The sequence below is a fragment of the Scheffersomyces spartinae genome (assembly GCF_019049425.1).
Source record: "Scheffersomyces spartinae strain ARV_011 chromosome Unknown scaffold_4, whole genome shotgun sequence".
Lineage (NCBI taxonomy): Eukaryota > Fungi > Ascomycota > Pichiomycetes > Serinales > Debaryomycetaceae > Lizanozyma > Lizanozyma spartinae.
The window spans coordinates 635,503-654,994 of NW_025065051.1; the positions used below are offsets into that span (position 1 = coordinate 635,503).

At 37.4% G+C, this 19,492-nt stretch overlaps 13 protein-coding genes across 13 annotated transcripts; 9 read left to right on the forward strand and 4 right to left on the reverse strand.

Annotated features, from left to right (window-relative positions):
- Positions 1-695: 695 nt before the first annotated feature.
- Positions 696-2,036, forward strand: KQ657_003899 (uncharacterized protein; the record flags this gene model as incomplete). Its single annotated transcript, XM_043194593.1, has 1 exon — positions 696-2,036. One exon carries the CDS (start codon positions 696-698, stop codon positions 2,034-2,036), a length of 1,341 nt encoding a protein of 446 aa, XP_043050917.1.
- A 998-nt stretch (positions 2,037-3,034) lies between these two features.
- On the forward strand, positions 3,035-4,273 carry KQ657_003900 (uncharacterized protein; the record flags this gene model as incomplete). Its single annotated transcript, XM_043194594.1, has 1 exon — positions 3,035-4,273. One exon carries the CDS (start codon positions 3,035-3,037, stop codon positions 4,271-4,273), a length of 1,239 nt encoding a protein of 412 aa, XP_043050918.1.
- Positions 4,274-4,814: 541 nt separating this feature from the next.
- KQ657_003901 (uncharacterized protein) lies at positions 4,815-5,199 on the forward strand (the record flags this gene model as incomplete). The annotated part of the gene is made up of 2 exons (XM_043194595.1): positions 4,815-4,818; positions 4,883-5,199. 2 exons carry the CDS (start codon positions 4,815-4,817, stop codon positions 5,197-5,199), a joined length of 321 nt encoding a protein of 106 aa, XP_043050919.1.
- A 193-nt stretch (positions 5,200-5,392) lies between these two features.
- On the forward strand, positions 5,393-7,460 carry PES1 (mRNA-binding ribosome synthesis protein; the record flags this gene model as incomplete). Its single annotated transcript, XM_043194596.1, has 2 exons — positions 5,393-5,396; positions 5,665-7,460. The coding sequence occupies 2 exons, from the start codon at positions 5,393-5,395 to the stop codon at positions 7,458-7,460; spliced, it is 1,800 nt and encodes a 599-aa protein (XP_043050920.1).
- Positions 7,461-7,711: 251 nt separating this feature from the next.
- On the forward strand, positions 7,712-8,119 carry GTF1 (glutamyl-tRNA(Gln) amidotransferase subunit F; the record flags this gene model as incomplete). The annotated part of the gene is made up of 2 exons (XM_043194597.1): positions 7,712-7,719; positions 7,753-8,119. 2 exons carry the CDS (start codon positions 7,712-7,714, stop codon positions 8,117-8,119), a joined length of 375 nt encoding a protein of 124 aa, XP_043050921.1.
- A 46-nt stretch (positions 8,120-8,165) lies between these two features.
- Positions 8,166-8,927, reverse strand: MED18 (Med18p; the record flags this gene model as incomplete). The annotated part of the gene is made up of 1 exon (XM_043194598.1): positions 8,166-8,927. One exon carries the CDS (start codon positions 8,925-8,927, stop codon positions 8,166-8,168), a length of 762 nt encoding a protein of 253 aa, XP_043050922.1.
- Positions 8,928-9,305: 378 nt separating this feature from the next.
- VMA21 (uncharacterized protein) lies at positions 9,306-9,628 on the reverse strand (the record flags this gene model as incomplete). The annotated part of the gene is made up of 2 exons (XM_043194599.1): positions 9,306-9,516; positions 9,609-9,628. 2 exons carry the CDS (start codon positions 9,626-9,628, stop codon positions 9,306-9,308), a joined length of 231 nt encoding a protein of 76 aa, XP_043050923.1.
- A 281-nt stretch (positions 9,629-9,909) lies between these two features.
- Positions 9,910-10,353, reverse strand: KQ657_003906 (uncharacterized protein; the record flags this gene model as incomplete). The annotated part of the gene is made up of 1 exon (XM_043194600.1): positions 9,910-10,353. The coding sequence occupies one exon, from the start codon at positions 10,351-10,353 to the stop codon at positions 9,910-9,912; it is 444 nt and encodes a 147-aa protein (XP_043050924.1).
- Positions 10,354-10,823: 470 nt separating this feature from the next.
- Positions 10,824-11,561, forward strand: ABG1 (Abg1p; the record flags this gene model as incomplete). The annotated part of the gene is made up of 1 exon (XM_043194601.1): positions 10,824-11,561. The coding sequence occupies one exon, from the start codon at positions 10,824-10,826 to the stop codon at positions 11,559-11,561; it is 738 nt and encodes a 245-aa protein (XP_043050925.1).
- An 83-nt stretch (positions 11,562-11,644) lies between these two features.
- Positions 11,645-12,970, reverse strand: ERG24 (delta(14)-sterol reductase; the record flags this gene model as incomplete). The annotated part of the gene is made up of 1 exon (XM_043194602.1): positions 11,645-12,970. One exon carries the CDS (start codon positions 12,968-12,970, stop codon positions 11,645-11,647), a length of 1,326 nt encoding a protein of 441 aa, XP_043050926.1.
- Positions 12,971-15,373: 2,403 nt separating this feature from the next.
- On the forward strand, positions 15,374-16,375 carry KQ657_003909 (uncharacterized protein; the record flags this gene model as incomplete). Its single annotated transcript, XM_043194603.1, has 1 exon — positions 15,374-16,375. One exon carries the CDS (start codon positions 15,374-15,376, stop codon positions 16,373-16,375), a length of 1,002 nt encoding a protein of 333 aa, XP_043050927.1.
- Positions 16,376-16,926: 551 nt separating this feature from the next.
- RPL3 (60S ribosomal protein uL3) lies at positions 16,927-18,096 on the forward strand (the record flags this gene model as incomplete). The annotated part of the gene is made up of 1 exon (XM_043194604.1): positions 16,927-18,096. The coding sequence occupies one exon, from the start codon at positions 16,927-16,929 to the stop codon at positions 18,094-18,096; it is 1,170 nt and encodes a 389-aa protein (XP_043050928.1).
- Positions 18,097-18,459: 363 nt separating this feature from the next.
- Positions 18,460-19,479, forward strand: KQ657_003911 (uncharacterized protein; the record flags this gene model as incomplete). Its single annotated transcript, XM_043194605.1, has 1 exon — positions 18,460-19,479. The coding sequence occupies one exon, from the start codon at positions 18,460-18,462 to the stop codon at positions 19,477-19,479; it is 1,020 nt and encodes a 339-aa protein (XP_043050929.1).
- Positions 19,480-19,492: the final 13 nt, after the last annotated feature.

Sequence of the window (19,492 nt, forward strand, 5' to 3'; positions counted from 1 at the left end):
GATTCTGTCTATTAAAAATACTTTAATATCATCTATAAAAACAGGACTATTGGTATACAAACGAAGTCCGGATGTTTTATTAGTTAACGGACCAGGAACAAGTGTTCCTCTTGCATATGTTCTTTTTTTATTACGTTTTCTCGGAATTGGAAGTACTAAAATCATTTACATCGAGAGTCTAGCCCGTTTAGAGCACTTGAGTGTTTCGGGAATGTTAATACTCCCCATTGCCGATAGATTCTTGGTTCAATCTAAAACATTAGGAATCAAGTACCGTCGTGCAGAGTACTATGGAATTCTAGTGTGATCTCCGAGTAGCTACGAAGTAGGAAACGTTAAGGTATGTATCATGTAGTTCTTGCTTAACATGGCATCAGCTTAGTTTGAGCACATATAACCGTAACAAAATCCAGGTGCCCGTGGTTTCTTATATTGGCCATGGCAACTTTTATCTTTTTAAGTACCTCCAACCCATTTTCCACATGTCTTTTGATCAGCTGTACCAAATTGAAAAGGTAGATCCCAAAGCAAATCTACGAAAATCGCATTACATAATCACGCAAAATATAATCATGTAAAACTGTATACTGCCAGAACAACAACAGCCTCGTTGGACACTTGCTGAGACTATATAATGTAGTCAACGTCTAGAATCCTATTCTCAACAAAATGGTTTTCCAATTATCTTAACCAACATGGGAGCTACTGCCGAAGTATTACTTGATGGAAATGGAAATAATGGTGTCTTTACCAATGAAGATGAGGTTAAAGGTAAAGTAATTGTGGTAGTTGAAGAGTCTATTACAGTGAATCAGATTCAGGTTCGGTTTGAAGGGGTCTCCAAAGTAACTGTTACCTACAGAAAGAGTGCTGGGAACAGCAGTAGAAATGTTCATGTTACCAATAAACATAGGTTGATTTCAAAAGTAGTAACGGTATTTCCCCCACAAAACGAAAGGGAAGTGATGTGCTCCTCAGAATTTACTCTTGTTTCAGGAACTTACGAGTATCCTTTCTCCTTCAAGATTCCGATGATGAGTATGTGCTTAGATAACATGGGTACTCTAGCTAATAAAGACGCCCCAGATACTTTTACGAAGCAAGTTGACCATGGGGTTATTAGATTTGGTGCTGCTAGGTTAAGAGCTAGGCCGAAAAGTGTAGGTGGAACTGTTATAAATCATATACCAGGTATGCTCCCACCGAGTTTTTCGTTAGATGATCGGGCATCTATCAATTACCATGTGAAGGCTATTATTATGAGGCCCTCTATGTTCTCAAGAAATGTTAGGTCTTTTGGTAACTTTACCTTTATCCCCTATGACTTACAGACTGCACCAATTTCTAGTCAATTCTTTGAAACTCGAAGTCCGTTCTTCATTAAATCCAAAGGTTGCAAACCAATTGAATGCAGCTTCTACTTTAGATGCAATAAGCCATATTATTACCCCGGAGATCTACTTGATGTTTCTATCTCTGTTGAACACGAACCAAACGCTGATATCAGTGGTTTAACCACCTTGTATATCGATCAAGTGAAATTCAAGTTTGTCACGAAATGTGAGTTAAGTGCTATTGAAAAGAGTTGGTCGAATAATGTTAAGCATACAGTTACTCTACTTAATAATCCAGTGATATTGGATAAAAGTTGTAAAAAATTTCCAGTGCCTTTAGGGGAACTGAAATTGAAACTGGGTCCACAAAACAACCAATTCATTTTACCCCCAGAACTATATGCGTGTGCCGTTCCTCAAAATATTGTACCAACATTTGGTACTTGCAATGTTGCACTTTCGTATTTCTTAGAGATTTCGATTACGTATTCCCTTGATCTTAAGGCAAAGGGTGGATTCATAGCTGTTCTTAAAGGTAATCAACTTTCAAAAGCAAAATTGGTGTCAAATGAATTGCTAATTAAGGGAGGAATAAATCCACCACTGCAAGCATCCCTGCACGTTCAAAGACCACAACATGAACCACACCAAGAGCAACTACCTGAGTATAGCGGAATGGGAAAGCATGACCAAATTGCATAGCTTGCATATTATAGCCTAGTATATATGAGACATTGTCTTTCAGCGAATGTAACTTATTAGAATTAGTCAGCTCTTAAAGCAGGTTTAGTATTGCTGAAAACCTCAACACCTTATTGTTATCGATTCTGTGCGCACCATTGTAATCTTAATGCAAAAAAAAATACGAGGTAAACGATACAAAGTAAGTTGTGATGGGCCATGATTATGTCAATAGACATAGCCTTAGTGTGATACCTATGAACATTGTAGCTTATACAAAGAATAATGCTTGACAAAAGTGGCTATTGTCTACGAAAGTTATGATATTTTAATTGGCTGTCAAAACTGTGTGTTATTCTGTTTCTAGACGCTCGTAACGAATGTTTCGTATTTTGTTATGCCACGAAGCTTTGAACTTTGGCATTAAAACCCTACGTAATCTTGCAACCACGAGCAGGTGCACAGATTAGCTTAGTGAACCATAAAGTCTCTTAATAATAGGGTAGCTTACTATCTTCTATTCGATGCATGTTGGAATGGAGATCCCAGAGACATCTAAGTCGACGTCTTTAGAACGCTGAACAGTTATTTAGCCCCGGGTATTACTGTTGATTCATTAAGATATGTATCAAAACAGCAAAATGGAAGAATAGAAAAAGTACAAGATGTAACACCAACGCGCATATTCATTGCTCAAATTGAATAATCGGGCATCCTTTTTTTGAATTCCAATTACTTCACGCTTTATCATTAAACAATAAGTTACGACTATGTCTCTAATTGTCGCAATCTACCTTAGCTTGATGGGAAAAACAAGTTGGTTGTCTTCATAAGGCAGTGACGTTTACAGATATATGGGGATTATTCTGTTCCTTCTGAGCGATTGAACCCTTTTTTCGTTTCTTCAGATAAGAATGCTGCGATGGATTGGTAGGAATCGATAAAAAACAAGGAGATTTTAAAAATCTAACCGCTCAACTCACCCAGCTTTACATAATAGAACTTTCTCAAGTAAAATAATGCATAGACCAATCATAGAAATAGAATTGGATCGTGCAGATCCTAGTGAGCCCTTAACAAGTTTCGATGTTGCCCGAGGAAAGGTGGTGATAACCAGCAATTACCCTCTTTCATTCACTGCAATTGAATTGAAGTTCAAAGGAATAACTAAGACCAATACAATGAGGCCCATTACTAATCTTTTTGAGTTCCAAATCTTGGATGAAGAGGAAGAAATCCCTTACAATAATATGTCAAAACCAAATGGGTTTGTAAACAAGCATACAATGTTGCACCTTACACAAGACATTGGTTATGTTGATGGAGATGCAAGAAAAGGCCCAATTAAATTGATAAAGGGGAGAAACGAGTTACCGTTCGAGTTTGTCATACCTTTATCTTACCATTGTGGAGGAGATACATTTCTTCTGAAAGCGTGGCATTCTGTAACTCGTGTTCAAAGTTATGAATTACCTCCCATTTTCTACTTTTCCCAAGGAATTACTCGTGCAAGTATCGAGTATACTGTGAAGGTAACTTGCCGTAACCGAATTCTTCCCAACATTCGAGTTGAAAAGCCCATCCTATACGTACCTAATGATTCTAGTGAACCCTTAGAAGGTGGTTCCATTATCAAAGGATCAACTTCTTACTCGAAACTTTGTACTTTTGATATGAGTACCACTAGGAGTCTATGTCAATATGTCATTTCTATTGTCAAGAATAGTACATTGACGATTCAATTGACGTTAGAAGCAAGATTTAAAAATAGCAACCCCAAATTGTCCATTGATAGTCCATTTTCTGGAGAGTTATTCCTTGTTTACAATATACCTCCAGAAATTATGCAAGTCACTCATGCAAACAAATTGTACTTGCAGTCGTTCAAAGCGACGTTAACTTCCACCGTTAAAATAAAAGGGGCAGAAGAACTTCCAGAATACTATTATTTTACAACAACACTAGGACAAGTCCACTTAAATAATATGGAAATTGATTTGATATCTGAATCAGATGAGAATGCCTTGGAGCTTGCGTTCCTCTATCCACATATCCAAGTTCCAAAATCTGTTACTCCTAATTTTAAGACATGCCACATTTCTCTCGAGCACAAACTCAAGTTGGATCTAAAGTTTACAGTGTTTTCGATGCCGCATCCTCCTCATCTATTGGACAAGCTTAAACAGGATATCAAGCATGTGGTGATAGAATGCTCCAATTTTACAATAGTAAATCAACTGAGAAAAAACCTAGAATAGAATTGATGCAAGATGAATGAGTCATAATTGATGGGGAATGTAAAGTCGAGAGCGCAAGTACTAATTTAAAGGAAAATCTAACAACCATAGTATAATTTGCCACCCTGAGAACTATAAAGCCCCTATTAATTTTCGTATTGACAGGAATCAATTCATTTTGCACCCATAAGATAAAGTGCTTCAGTCGTGTACCTAAATGTATAGGAATGGTATTGGGCTGAGTTTTAATGCCGTACCACCCCGATTCTCCGTGTTAAGTACGACAACAACAGCACAACCTGCGTAAAGTGTATCGCATTGTGCACTCCCCTTGAAACAACCTAGATTGGCTTTAGTGGCAGTAGTGTACATATATTCAGTTTGTAGTGTTGATTCCAGTATATAACTGGTTCGTTTCTTCTGTGCAAGGAGGTTCCCTATTATGATATACACACCAATACACACCCAATAGCACAAGATAAAGCTACCAGGGAGGGGAAACGTGGAACCACCAGAATTGTATAAAAGCGAGGTTATTGGCACAAAATTTTGCCTAAAATTTATGGGTTAAAAAAATGTTCATTAAGCATCACTTGTATTTGGTGATAGCAGTACTCTTCTTTTTAGTAGCGTCTGCATTGAGTGAGGTTGGCCCTGAAGTTCAATCGCGCCGTATTAAAGTTAGTAATGAAAACTTATTAAACGAACTCAAGTTTGAGTACCCTAAGGGGTTAGCTATTTTTGATGCTGATGACAATAGTTACTGGTTTGTCTACGACGTAGACAGCTTGTCTGACTACGTCAAGTCTGACGAGCGGGCACATGATAATAAAGAACGGATTATTGAATGGCTGAGGCATTATAGATGGGAACCGCTGGTACCTGATCTTGATTCTGGTTCAGAACTGGATCTGGATTGGGAGCTGAATTCGGATAACACATTCTGACCAATCAGTTTGGTATGTGTTATGTTTTTCTATTTTTTTATTTGGGTTTCCTCCTTCACTATCAGATCTTCCTAGTGTTTATGGGGGGTTAAACTACTCCTTTGAATTTCGGGGGACTCAAAAGTGAAGCCATATATGGTAAGTCTATTCTATTTTAGGTTTATATTTTTTTTTTTGGTAATCTTGTTTTATCATGGGTTCTGTGTGTCTTTTTTTTTTTATTTTATACAATGTTAATTTAATTCATGTTATCTTTGTTGATCGTTACCGTAAACCAAAGTAGAGATTAGTCAACAATAAGTTGAACATAGTCATAATTGTAGGGACTGGAACTTGTTGGTAGCACCCATGCCCAAAAGCATTTGAATGATGTGCACGACCAGAATTTTTCACTCACTGCGATGAGCATCGATAAAAGCATTTGACTGACACTTAATGTACCCAGTGTTTTTAAGGCTAGCAAAGATACCATCATGGCTAGAATAAAGAGGAAGGGAACAACTGGGAATGCTAAGAACTTTATCACCAGAACACAAGCGGTGAGAAAGTTGCAAGTTTCGCTTGCCGATTTCCGTCGTCTTTGTATTTTCAAAGGTATCTATCCAAGAGTTCCTCGTAATAAGAAGAAAGCTAACAAGGGATCCACAGCCCCTGTTACTTTCTATTATTCTAAGGATATTCAATATTTATTACATGAACCTGTTTTGCAAAAGTTCAGAGAGCATAAGACATTTGCTAAAAAGTTACAAAGGGCTTTAGGAAGAGGTGAAATTAGTGATGCATCCCGTTTAGATCTGAATAAACCTAAGTACTCCTTGGACCACGTTATTAAGGAGAGATATCCGACATTTTTGGATGCTTTAAGAGACTTGGATGATCCTTTGAATATGTTATTTCTTTTCGCTAACATGCCGGCTACTGATAAGGTTGGTGTTCGAATTACCAAGGAAGCTGAAAAGTTGTGTAACTATTGGATGGCCATTGTTGCTAAGGAAAAATTGATTGATAAGGTATTTGTTTCCATCAAGGGTGTTTACTATCAAGCTAATGTTAAGGGAGTAGAAGTAAGATGGTTGGTTCCTTTCAAATTTCCAACTATGATTCCTTCTGATGTTGATTTCAGAATTATGTTGACATTCTTGGAATTCTATTCAACTCTTTTGCATTTCATTTTGTACAAATTGTACAGTGAAAACAATTTATTGTATCCTCCTACTATTGATGTTGAAAAGTTGAAGCAAGCTGGTGGGTTGTCATCATATGTCTTGAAACAAACTAATGAAGAAACTTTAGGTAAGCAAGACAATAAAGGTGTATCTGAAAATGGTGCTAATGTTGATGCCAGTGAATTATCAAAGGAAGAACTTTCGAAAGCCATCAAAGCGGATGAAGCTGAACAAACTAATAATGAAGATGAAGCAGTGGAAGATGTTGAGAAAGTTGAATTGGATGAATTTGAAGCTACTAATAAGACTACTGGAGATTTGTTGGCTCAGCCATCTAAATATGCCTCACCTACATCTTCTTTATTCTCCAAGTTTTTGTTCTTCGTTGGTAGAGAAGTCTCTTTAGATATTTTGGAATTCTGTATCTTGTCTTGTGGAGGATCTCTTGTATCTGAAATCCAATTGGATGAATTGAAGTTGTCTAATCCTACTGAATATGCTAAGTTGGATTTTTCCAATGTTACTCATCAAATTGTTGATAGACCTAAGATTGCTGCCAAGGTTCCAGGTAGAACATACATACAACCACAATGGATCTTTGATTGTATAAATAAGAGAGAATTATTGCCAGTTGGACAATATGCTCCTGGAGAAGAGTTACCACCTCATTTATCCCCATGGGGAGATGCTGGTGGATACAATCCAGAAAGTAAGTTGGCAGAACCCGCTGAAGGAGAGGATGAAGATGAAAGTGAAGATGAAATTGAAGGTGAAATTGAAGCCGATGAAGAAGAGGAAGAAGAGATTGACGAAGATCTTAAAGCTCAAAAGGACTTGGAATTGGAAGCTTCAGGAGTTAAGTTCTCTCAAATTGAAGAAAAGAACAAGAAGAACAAGAAGAAAAGAACTGCCCCAACAGAAGAAGATGAAGAAAAGGAATTGAAGAAGACAATGATGACAAACAAGCAACGTAAGTTGTATGAACGTGTTAAGTACAGTAAGGACCAGACTGATGCCAGAACTGCTGACTTGACTAAAAAGAGAAAAAAGCTTGAAAAGACCAAGAAACAGCTCAACAACCTCAGTAAGAAGTAGATATCTGTATAAGCAAATAACTAGCAATAAGCATTCGAGAAACTAAGATACGTATCTAAATCGTGTATGAATTTGATATAGCTCTAAATTATTAATTCGTGCAATAACCAATAAAGTCCTGTAGGAGTTAGCTATTAATCTCTAGATGCTACGAACAAAGTTGTGATATAACAGTTGTCTGTGTATAATAATAAGTGATGATAATACGGTGTTGTATAAGAAGATATTCCATAGGACCAGTAATAAATGATATGGCTGAGTTGAAACAATTAATGGCCACTCCTACTTGGAGTGTAGCTGACCTTATTCAAACTCACAAAGAAACTAACGACAAAATAGATGACGAAACAGTGAATAAAATCATGAAACTAGCCGCTTTAAATACCCACCTGCTTTCGGAATCCGAGAAAAAAGTTATATCCGATGGTTTAAATGCACATATGGCCTTTGCCAAACATTTGTATGATGAATCAGTTGAGGTTGTTGAAAAAGAAGATAGTAACGATTTCCATTTCCGATTGCTTGAGTCAGATCACAAACAAAGTGAGCCTTTAACATTGTCAGCACTTAAAGCTCAAATTGAAGCTTTGAAGCCAGATTTCGAGAAAGGAGAAGTCGGATTTAAAGCAAACAAACCATTCTTCACCATTAAGAAGTAAACCCCTCATTGTACATAGTTGAATATATTACCATTATGTAATACTATTACACTGGATTCTGTACTCTTGAATCCATACACATACGATCAGGGACTTCAAGTTGGAATAAGTTTTTGAGATGTTCTTGAAGCTTCAAAAGCTCTTTTGTCCCTTGACTAATCATTTCGATATCTGTTGACTTTGGGATATTTCTGTAGCATCTAATTTGAAAGGAATTAGATGAATCTAAAGGCTTTAATTTGATACCTTCCTTTTCATCGTCACGAATAAATAGCTTTAATATTTCTATAACCACGTCACCATAAAAGAATTGAACTCCATTAACCCAATATTGGTTGATCACATCATACCCTAGATCATCTAGAAATTGTAGCATAGAATCCTTACCATCAACACTTGTATGATGGTGTACTAATGTGCTTTCGAATATTGTCCTAGCACTGACAACTTGATTCTTTCCTGCAATGGGGATATCTGCTATTTGAAGAGTCCATACGTTTTTATATCCATTAGTGAAGAGCTTGTCAACCACGATTTCATCTGTGGGGAACACGGGCTCGGCAATATCCATTTTAGTGGCTTTCTTACTCGGCTCCCAAGTAGTCACACATTTCATATAATACTGTTCTATTTGGTTAACTTTCCCAGGTTCAAATTTTGGTTTAAAGACATGGTGAGGTTTGGTGAGCATGGTGTAAAGTGATATCTCCTGAGGAGCCAATTGCCCAGTAAGAGCCTTCAACGTTGAAATCGTTTGCACGTAGCTAGAATGAGGGATGGTTGATACAAGGAGTAGTTGATGGACCATATTTGGCGGTAGAGATCAAATGAAGTATATGGCTACATCAACATGTTTTCATTTCGCAGTCAGTTTTAATTTTACTATTGAAGAGCACAGAGTGAGTAAGCTTAATAGTACTGTTTATGTACATGTGATTAGTACAAGCGTGACATGATTATAGAATAGCATATGATATTACTATAGTTGGCTATCTTATTATGGTCATCTATAGCCGGCTAAAAATGCGTCTACAGGGGTCATTGTACATTATTAAAGAATGTCTCCAATCACCTACTCATACTACATTAAGTATAACATCAATTTCAATCACATTAGACCCATAACAAAACTAATAATACTAACACACTATCGAAACCATGCAATTGTGTACAAAGAGACCCACGACTATTCCTTCTTCTTTTCATCTTCCTTAGCACCATTGTCTTCTGTGAAAGCTACGACAATGTAACCGATTAAAACAACGTTGGCCGTAAAAGCTGCAACACCTCCAGAAATAATGGCATTATTTCCAAATAAATATTGACAAACAAAAAACGAAAACAAAGGCAAGATCACCATAGCAGCTGTGAAGAAGATCAACTTCTGAACCACTGATCTTTATAGTTCAAGTTAGTATAAGATACGGTATTTGTAAGATTAATTGACGTTCTCAGTCTCTAAGATTAAGCTGATGCTTCTGTTACATACCTGGGAACATCAACGGCCATTTTTAATTATAGAGCTGTGATGTGTGTGAAATATGGTTAAGTAGTTCTTAAGCATAAGGTTACTGTTGTTGCTTTTCTACATTTAAACTTCGGAGCAAATTACGGGGGAAATCAAATCCGGTTCGAGGGTATATACGGGGGTAACTCCACATAGTTTATGACTATGCCTAATACTAAATGAGGTTCAATAGATGTGCATTACAAAGTACCATAACAGTACACATTAAACAGCATATATAAGTTAACTGGATGTAAAAAAGAATAAAACTTTCACAAGTCTTCTAAGCCTCCAGTGTTGGAATCACGAAGGACTTGTAAGGTTCGTCTAATGGTAGCCAGCCAGCAATACCACCTTTTAAAACTGTAACCTTTAAATCAGGGACATTATTTTGGTCCAAATAATCCTGAATAGTACCTGCAACTTTAACAGCCCTTTGCTTGGAACTGTTACAATGAACAATAATTGTTTCAGCAGTAGGTTTTGCTTCCTTCACAAGATCAATTGCTTCTTCTCTAATCTTCTTGGGGTCAGTTAAGGTAATAGCAGGAATGTGGACGGATTCCTTCAAGTAACCTGGATCCCTATCATTTCTAAGATCAATAATAGCAATGGTTTCTGGAGTAGTCTTTAATAAAGTCAAGACTTCGTCTGCTTCGGTGTAGGAAGCAGTTGTTTTTGGCTCAGGATAGACTTTAAGCCACTCTACAACTCTTGGGTCAGCCATTACTATGTTTTCGATACAATTATAACTTGAGAAGAAAAGAAGTTGGGAGAGGCAAATATATATACATTAAAACTAGTTGTGGCTCTTTCAAAACGTGCAAAAAATTAGCCCAAGGACAAACAATGCGGGATCTTTTTCCAGTTCGTGAAGTGACCTTCCCACCTGAAAAATTCTTACGTTTCACTCTTCAAGCTGCTATCTTAACAGCTCGCTGACACTACTTTAAATTTATTTTAACTACTCAAATATACTTTATTTATGTAACTTCAGTATTAAAGCCAATGTTAAAGTAAAGGTATATGTAAAGTCGGCGCTCCCAGTAAATTAAAGTAGTGTGTTTGCCATTTGTGGTCGTTTTACTCTCACTTGGAAGAATCGTCGATAAGCAAAGATAGCAGCCATGGTTAAAGGTAGTCCAACAAGAAGACCATACAAAGTTAGTTGATTGGACCGGGTTTATCTACGAAGCCATGAAGTTTGGATTTTTATCTTTGGTCTTAGCCAGTACTGCTTTGCTAAGAAAAGTTTCTGGAACAGAAGTTGTAGGAGGAGTTTACTTCTCCAATGATGTTCCATTGGGAGATGCACTAAATATTGAAGCAAAGGATTACTTCAATTCCCTTCTTAAATATACTAAAGAGTTTTGTCAGAATCCAGGAAACAAGATTACCTATGTGGTTGCAGAAAACTTGGTGTTAGATAACTCTAACTCACAACCTGGTGCTACTTACCCATGGGTTTCCTACACTAATGTTGAAGATGCTGAGACTGTACCAATAGCTGACAATTGTGATAATGTCTCTGTTCAAGTTTTTGGGGATGTTTCACTTGCAAAGTTCATTGAAAATAGCCAATCTCAGTTTAGTGAACATAACTTTGTGGTTGTGCAACAGAAGCCTCAATTCACCATTACTTCTGAAATTGATGAGGCAGAAGTACAAGAAGAACAATTGGTTGTGGGTGAATTTTACTGGCAAAGTGATATTTCCAACGATGGAAATTTCAAAAGAACTCCTTCTAATTCTACTACTAGAGGTGAGAGTGTATTCACTCATTATCAATTCTTTACACCTGGTATTATATCCAGTCTTGTTTTGTCATCCTTCTTGATTTTCATATTGTATGTTGCTATAAGTTGGATGGCTTCAATTGAAGTCACTTATCTGGCTTTTGACAAGCAGATTGATTACGAAAAGAAGACAGAGTAGATATCTTTTCATTTTATATGCCTATATCTAAATCATAGCTAATTGTCATTCTAATTATTGGCGTACACATTCTTATATATATATTAGTAGATGTAAGGAATGATTTTGTAAGGAACTTTCCGTTCATACTCTTCCCAAGTTGACCCATATTTAGCTCTGCACTTCATCTCATCTCTTGTTTGTCTATGGAACAACAAGGATCCAAAGTAAATAACATAGAAATAAGTTAATGGAGTCTCGAATCCAGTGGTTAGACACCAACTCCATCCAATAAACCAATCTCCCAAGTAGTTAATGTGTTGAGATAATCCCCACCATCCATCACAAAGTAATTTTGATCCAGTTTTTGTCTTTATCAGTTTCAAGTTCAAGTGATCAAGCTTTCCTTGTTTGAAGTCGGACTTTTGCTGGTTTGCCAGATGGAAAATATAAAACCCTAATGCCATTACTCCATTCACTAACAAGCAATTAGTTATTCCCAAGTTTAAGGGTTTTATCAGTAAATATCTTGCTTGTAAACAATATGATATAGGCAACCAAGCCAAATCACCAAAGCAAAGCATATATCCAAACCCATCAGTGGTGATATCAATCATTGAAAGAACACCTTCTTCGTTTTGAACTCCATCAACAATATAGAATGCTTGTAAAACATTTACTAGTATCAAAGAGTCAGAAACAAAACCCAATTTATGATATTGGTGATGAATACAAGAAAGATTGATCAAGAACCAAAGAAGTAATCCTGGTCTTAACTCACAGAATAATTTAATATCCAAATACCCAATCCGAGGATTCAATTCTCTTCCAATAAACCAATCATAGAACGGGGAGCCGGTATTTCCATTAATTGACAATATTCTTTCTTTGGTTCCCATACCATTTTTACCTCTAAGTGGGATAAAGGAAGCAATGTAGACCAAGGTGGCAAGAATAAATGAAAAGGCAATTGTTGTGCCGGTTAATTTTAAATGGTTGTTGTATAAAAAGGCCAATTCAGGCAAATAGTAATCAGAACTTATAGCCAATCTACTAGTCAAAATAGTAAGCAACAACATAATCATAGGCCATCCATTAATTTTATAGTCCAATTGTGTACCATCACGTAAAGTAATTCCTTTCATTTCTTTACCAGGTAAGATAATATCCAACACTGCCAATATCGAGAACCAAATCAAATACGCCACCCAGGTTGTTTTGTCAAAAAACAATTCAATAATATCTTCCTTTGACAGAGGTACTTGTTTCCAGACTTCATCCCATTGTATATTGACTCCATCAATACAGTATGTTTCGTTTATTAAAAATCCAAAAGCAAGTATCACACCCGCTAAACCAAAAGTAATTGCAATGGTTCCGGGCAAACCAGAGAACTCTCTGTGCGTAGTTACCGGGTTGAGTTTAGACATGAGGAAGATATTAAGGAGAAAGGACGAGAGGAAGAAGGCTGTAGATGATTTTGACTATGGCGATTGAGTATTTGCATACAATCAAGAATCGTTAGCATGTTCCGGGTAACTAGTTTGTTATACGAAGTTTAATACAAAGTTTAATACGAATGTATGCTCAATAAGAAAATACCTTTTAAGTGGGCAAAGCTTCATAATGTCAATTTGGAATAAAATGGGATTCGATGTGATTCGCATAGGTGTAGTCTTCAATCCGCCATTGTATATTGTCTAACTAGTTCGCTTGCACTTGGGTGGGCTTTTACTAAGCCCAATTTAAATCCATTAGGATGCTTCTTTCTATTACAAAAATATTAAAAGTAATTCCAATTTGAATTGAGCAAGTATGATATGTATTCTTATGTATTTTAGAGTATTTTTTTTGATTTTTGAATTATGCTGTACATTCTTGGAAAAACCATCTGTGCGTGAATACAACATTTATATTCAATTCCACTTATTTTGGTGAGAATTGCATTATAAAATGTTTGTTCAACGAACTAGAGCATCTACAATTTTAGTGAACAAGTAATCTTCTAACATATAATGTAACTCAAAAGGGCTTTCTTTTGGAGTACATACCGTTTGACGTTGTATGTGCCGAAAGAAGTATGAGTTGACGCAATAAGAACTTCAGTAAAGCAGTGATAAGGACAAAAAAACCGAAACAATGTAAGCCATGATGGGGGAGCAAGATACAAAATAATAGTAATACTTATAATAGATACAGGTACGGGATACAATGCTAAATACAGAGCAAATGAAACGAAAACTTGAGTTGTGGCATTCGAGCCTTACACCCGGCACGTTTCCAGTTCAGTCGTGGAATACTCGCAGCTTGATTCGGGTAGTGATTTTTCCCGAACAGGAAGGTTAATTACACGCGTCTAGATGTACAATCACATTGAAGTACAGAAAGTCGTCGTCGCCGACGTCGTACACTTAAGACAGTTATAACGGCATTATAATTTGATAATTACTGTTTAACTGTCCGGATTCGATGAAATAGGGGATCATCGGGTGGTGTAGTCCACTACAGCTTGAGCATATTCATAATATAGAGTACCATAATACAATAAACTAACATACTATGATGTAAGTAACTGATACACTTTAGTCCTACATAGATACCTAATTCAACTCCACTATTGTCAAGTGCCTAGAAGCATAGATTTAAGAGAAAATGGGTATTTCTGCGGCCACAACCTAATTGGGAAACAACTACTGTGCAACATAGTTTGTTTCGTCTGTTGCTGTCTCCTTGTATTGGAGATACCGTTTGTACTCCTATGAAACAATCTGTAGTATATTATTATTGGCATTGAGTAACTGCAGCTTTCCCTAATTGTCAGTTCATCTTTCAACTGGCGTTACCTCGACTCCTATAAATCAACCCACTGAAAAAGTTTGGGCCGTGCAAAGTGCAAATTGACAAAAGGAGTTAAAGCCATCGCTATTTCCATACACAATACCTGGCACGTCTCATTGTCCCTACCCGCATTTTCACCCGCCTCACAGTGACGGTCTCTGCATCGGTTGGTCTGTTATCTACTTACGACGATCCTCATTTCATCGTTGCTTCGGGTCGTCAATCTCTAATTGAATATTCATACAAAACATATCTTTCGCTGCTGCATTCCTTAACTGCATCATTCCATATAGTGAGAAAGAAATTGTGTGTTAGTGTCAGTATCAGTGCTTGTGTGTTGGTAGGTAATTACTTGAATTCTTCATTTTTTCACTCCTAATTATTCCTTTTCTACATCTTGGTCGTCAACCCTTTTGGCTTGATCACACTCTTGCATCATCATCATCATCTTCGTATTCATTGTTGTTGATCTTGAAAATAGAAAAAGAAACCATACTTTCATTGGCGCCTGTTGATACCTGTACACCCTGATCTCGATGTCACTTCATGAAGCCATGTCTGAATCCCCATTGAAGAAGAAAAGGGGAAGACCCGCAAAATCAAATAAATTGTCAAATAGAATCACCACAAGAATCAATATCGACGTTAATACATCTCCGTTGAGTTCTTCTCCAACAGCAGAATCAAATGCTTTAAAATCAATAGAGCAAGGTGCTCCAGATTGTTTCACTCCTCTAATGAGAGTATCCCCGACAACGAGATACACTAAACGAAGAAGAAGCAATGCATCGTTGAAAACACCTTCACTGAAGAAACCGAAATCTGCCTCTTCTTCAAAACTAACAACTCCCCAACACTTGTCCTCGGCTGATCATATATCTATGCTCACTTCAGGAGATTCTAATGATTCCACTACTGACTCTAACAATTCTACATCAGGAGTTCCGTTCCATACACCACCATCTTCAGTATCAAGTATTAGAGTATCTAGCTCAATGTTAGCTCCTCCAGCTGATCTTTCGAAACCTTTTGTTGGACAGAGAAAAGTACCCAAATTGGCACCAGACTCTCCACTGCTACAGCTGAAAGATATTGACTTCAAATTGACTGTTGACAATCTGGGAAAGGCTGTCTGGTCTGAAGGAGTTTTCAATTTTGGAATAGCGCCCAAAAGAAGTGCCACTGCTGATACATTGGTAGCATTGTCTGTTCCAACACCTGAAAACTCAAAGGATTATCCTATGGATGAAATACAGCTACCTATCTCACCAAGGGGTGGCTTGAGAAGAGTAAACTCAGATTGTACTACCATTTCAACTTCAACAACACTCACAGCATTCAGCAGTACTACTTCCACTATTCTTAATAATAATAATAAAAATATCGAGAACAAGAATACAGTGGCTACATTACCCAGTCTTGCTTATAATACGGAACTCTTGAATCACGGATCTCCTACATTACCTCTAATTCTAGAAAATACTCCAAAATTCAACTTTGTTCCTCAGACCCCAAGATCAAAGGAGAATTATTTTTACGGTATCTCTACAGGGCTTACTCCAAATCCCTTAATGGGAACCCCTCATTACAACCAATTTATGTTTCTGGTTCTTGATGATGCACATTTATGTGAATCCACAACCGTAAATGGTTTGCACTCTCAAAATCTCATGACATCATCACCTTATAAATCACAGCTGCTGACTTTTGGTAATTCCAATAGTGTAACAGGTACCCCAGTTTCACGCAACACCTTGAACAATATTGCTATTCTGAGACAGCGGACGAAAACAGAAGACTTTGCCATAAACATGAATGATTTAATGAAATTGGAATCCAACAACAATAATAATGGTAATGAAGATCCATTTGGCTGTGCCTTACCTTCAACTCATAAAGTAATTTCTGGCCGTTCTTCTCCTGCAAAAGTTCCAAAGGAAGATACTAGTGATGCTCGACTGGCTTTGAAGCGCATTATTTCAACAAAACGAGGCTAGAATGCTCTCTGAATTCATATTTTATTGCACTTTGTTAATGTCTTTCCTTTTTTTGCAAAAAGGTTCAACATTCCACCTTATTAGGGCCAAAAGAATCAGTTTTACTTACAAGCTTTTCAATTGGTTCTTCATTTTACCTTATTGCTTTCCATTGGTTTTGTCAATCGTTTTATGTATTGTTGTCTTGTATTATCACTCACTCTTTTTCGCAGCCGTTTTCCATTATGCCTTCATTTCTACATCACAGTTTTCATTTAAAACTGATCTTTTATTTATGTTCAGTTTCTTGCTTTTCTACCAAATATACTTAGTTTACCTTTAATGATTCGAATACTAGCCTATTAGAGAGCTTAAATCCGGGTAACCCCAATAGTACACAAAATCAATCTCAACTTTGAAAGTGTTTTATGCCACACACGACTTTCAAGATGAGTGAAAAATTTTTCAATGAAAACTTGTGCCAAATATCTTAAAAGGCATTGAATTTCCATTCACTCTTTTCTCTTCATTTTTTCTCTTTCTTCAGTTGTTGATAACAATAATATTGGAACATGTCTCACAGAAAGTACGAAGCTCCTCGTCACGGTTCCTTGGGTTTCCTTCCCAAGAAGAGATCTGCCTCTCACAGAGGTAAGGTTAAGTCTTTCCCTAAGGACAACAAGGCCAAGCCAGTTGCTTTGACCGCTTTCTTGGGTTACAAGGCTGGTATGACCACCATTGTCAGAGATTTGGACAGACCCGGTTCTAAGATGCACAAGAGAGAAGTTGTTGAAGCTGCTACTGTTGTCGACACTCCACCATTAGTTGTTGTTGGTGTTGTTGGTTACGTCGAAACCCCAAGAGGTTTGAGATCTTTGACCACTGTTTGGGCTGAACACTTGTCTGAAGAAGTCAAGAGAAGATTCTACAAGAACTGGTACAAGTCCAAGAAGAAGGCTTTCACCAAGTACTCCGCTAAGTACGCTAAGGAGGGTGCTGAAGTTGAAAGAGAATTGGCCAGAATTAAGAAGTACGCTTCTGTTGTCAGAGTTTTGGTTCACACTCAAATTAAGAAGACTCCTTTGTCTCAAAAGAAGGCTCACTTGGCTGAAATTCAAATCAACGGTGGTTCTATCTCTGACAAGGTTGACTGGGCTAAGGAACACTTTGAAAAGGAAGTTTCCGTTGACGCTGTCTTTGAAAAAGATGAAATGATTGATGTCATTGCTGTTACCAAGGGTCACGGTTTCGAAGGTGTTACCCACAGATGGGGTACCAAGAAGTTGCCAAGAAAGACCCATAGAGGTTTGAGAAAGGTTGCTTGTATTGGTGCTTGGCATCCAGCTAACGTTGGTTGGACTGTTGCCAGAGCTGGTCAAAACGGTTACCACCACAGAACCTCTATTAACCACAAGGTTTACAGAGTTGGTTCCGGTGCTGATGAATCCAATGGTGCCACCGAATTCGACAGAACCAAGAAGACCATCAACCCAATGGGTGGTTTCGTCAGATACGGTATTGTTAACAACGATTTCGTTTTGTTGAAGGGTTCTATTCCAGGTATCAAGAAGAGAGTTGTCACTTTGAGAAAGTCCTTGTACGTGGACACCTCCAGAAGAGCTGTTGAAAAGGTTAACTTGAAGTGGATCGATACTGCTTCCAAGTTCGGTAAGGGTAGATTCCAAACCGCTGCTGAAAAGCACGCTTTCTTGGGTACCTTGAAGAAGGACTTGGAAAACTAGATGTATTAATCGTATAGTTTTCTAATTATATCCCTGATCAAGTTTATGCTGTAGCAATAACGAGAAAGCTTCACTTATAAAATCTTTTTGAAGATAGGAAATTGCATTAAATTAGTTCGATACATCTGAAGTCGTAGATCAATACATTGAAGCATATAAGTAAAGTATAGCACATATGCGCTTTGGTGTGCGGGGCTTTTGGCTTATTAGAGGTCGTGCGAATTCTCCCGATATGATTAACCAGTTAAGGTCTGCATATAACCCCAGTGCTTTGTGGGACAAACGTTTCACTAAACAAGATGATGATTTCGAATACATGATAACCTTGTAAACATTCTAAGACTAAGCAAGTGTTTATATCAAATGAATGGCACTGATATGGGTTACACACTACCGCTTCTTAATGCATTTATATCGACTGTGGATCATTTACCTTGTGATTTAATCCGATCTCTTTGGTTTATTCAAACTTGTAACACTGAAGCGGAAAAACTTCACCAGAAGCTCAAAGAAAAACAACAAGCAAGCAAACTTGAACCTCAGTCGTTAGTTGAACTTCGAGAGAGGATTATACAACTCCAACAGGAAGCCATAGCAGAGACAGAATCTATATATAATCAGTTGTTTGTTCAGAAGCACTTTTTACAAATTGAGAAATGTCAACTAGAGAGAATAAATGTTACGCGAACACAACAAGAGATCGATAGAAGACTTCAACTTAGAGAAGCATTAGAGAAGCATTATGCTGAAAATCCATTGAAATCTCAAGTGGAAGCTTTGAAGGAGCAACAATCAAGAGGAAAGGTGAAAGATTATAGTTTGAAAAGGGAGGTAATGCCCTTTAAAGAGGGAAAGGATGATAAAACAAAGTTGAAGTTGATATTGAAATTACCCCCTAAGAGTCGTGATCGGCCGCCAAAACCTGCAAAAGCACTCAAATTAACTATATTAAAGGATGGCAAGGTCAGAGTTCAAAAGAAGCATTCAAAGCCGTCTACTTCACCTTCTCGGAAGCCTTCTAAAGCGATTTCCACATTACTGCCAAAGAGGAAACCAGAAGAAAAAAATGAAGAGGAGGAGGAAGAAAGGAAGCCGGCCGAGTTTGATGTGGCCATAGACGAAGAAGTTTATTGTATCTGCAGGCAGCCATCGTTTGGAAATATGATAGCTTGTGACAATAAGGAATGCCCCAATGGAGAATGGTTTCATTATAAGTGTGTTGGATTATTGAATAGAGTTGAAGCACTTCAATATTCCAAAGGGCGGAAACGATGGTATTGCAGTCAAGAGTGTCGAGAGTCTGTCAACCAAAGAATTCAAAGTAAAAGGCTTCTGGGCAATAAAAGAAGAAAAAAGAAAGGTAGTCATAAGTGGTCCAAATAAACCAGCGAAAAGT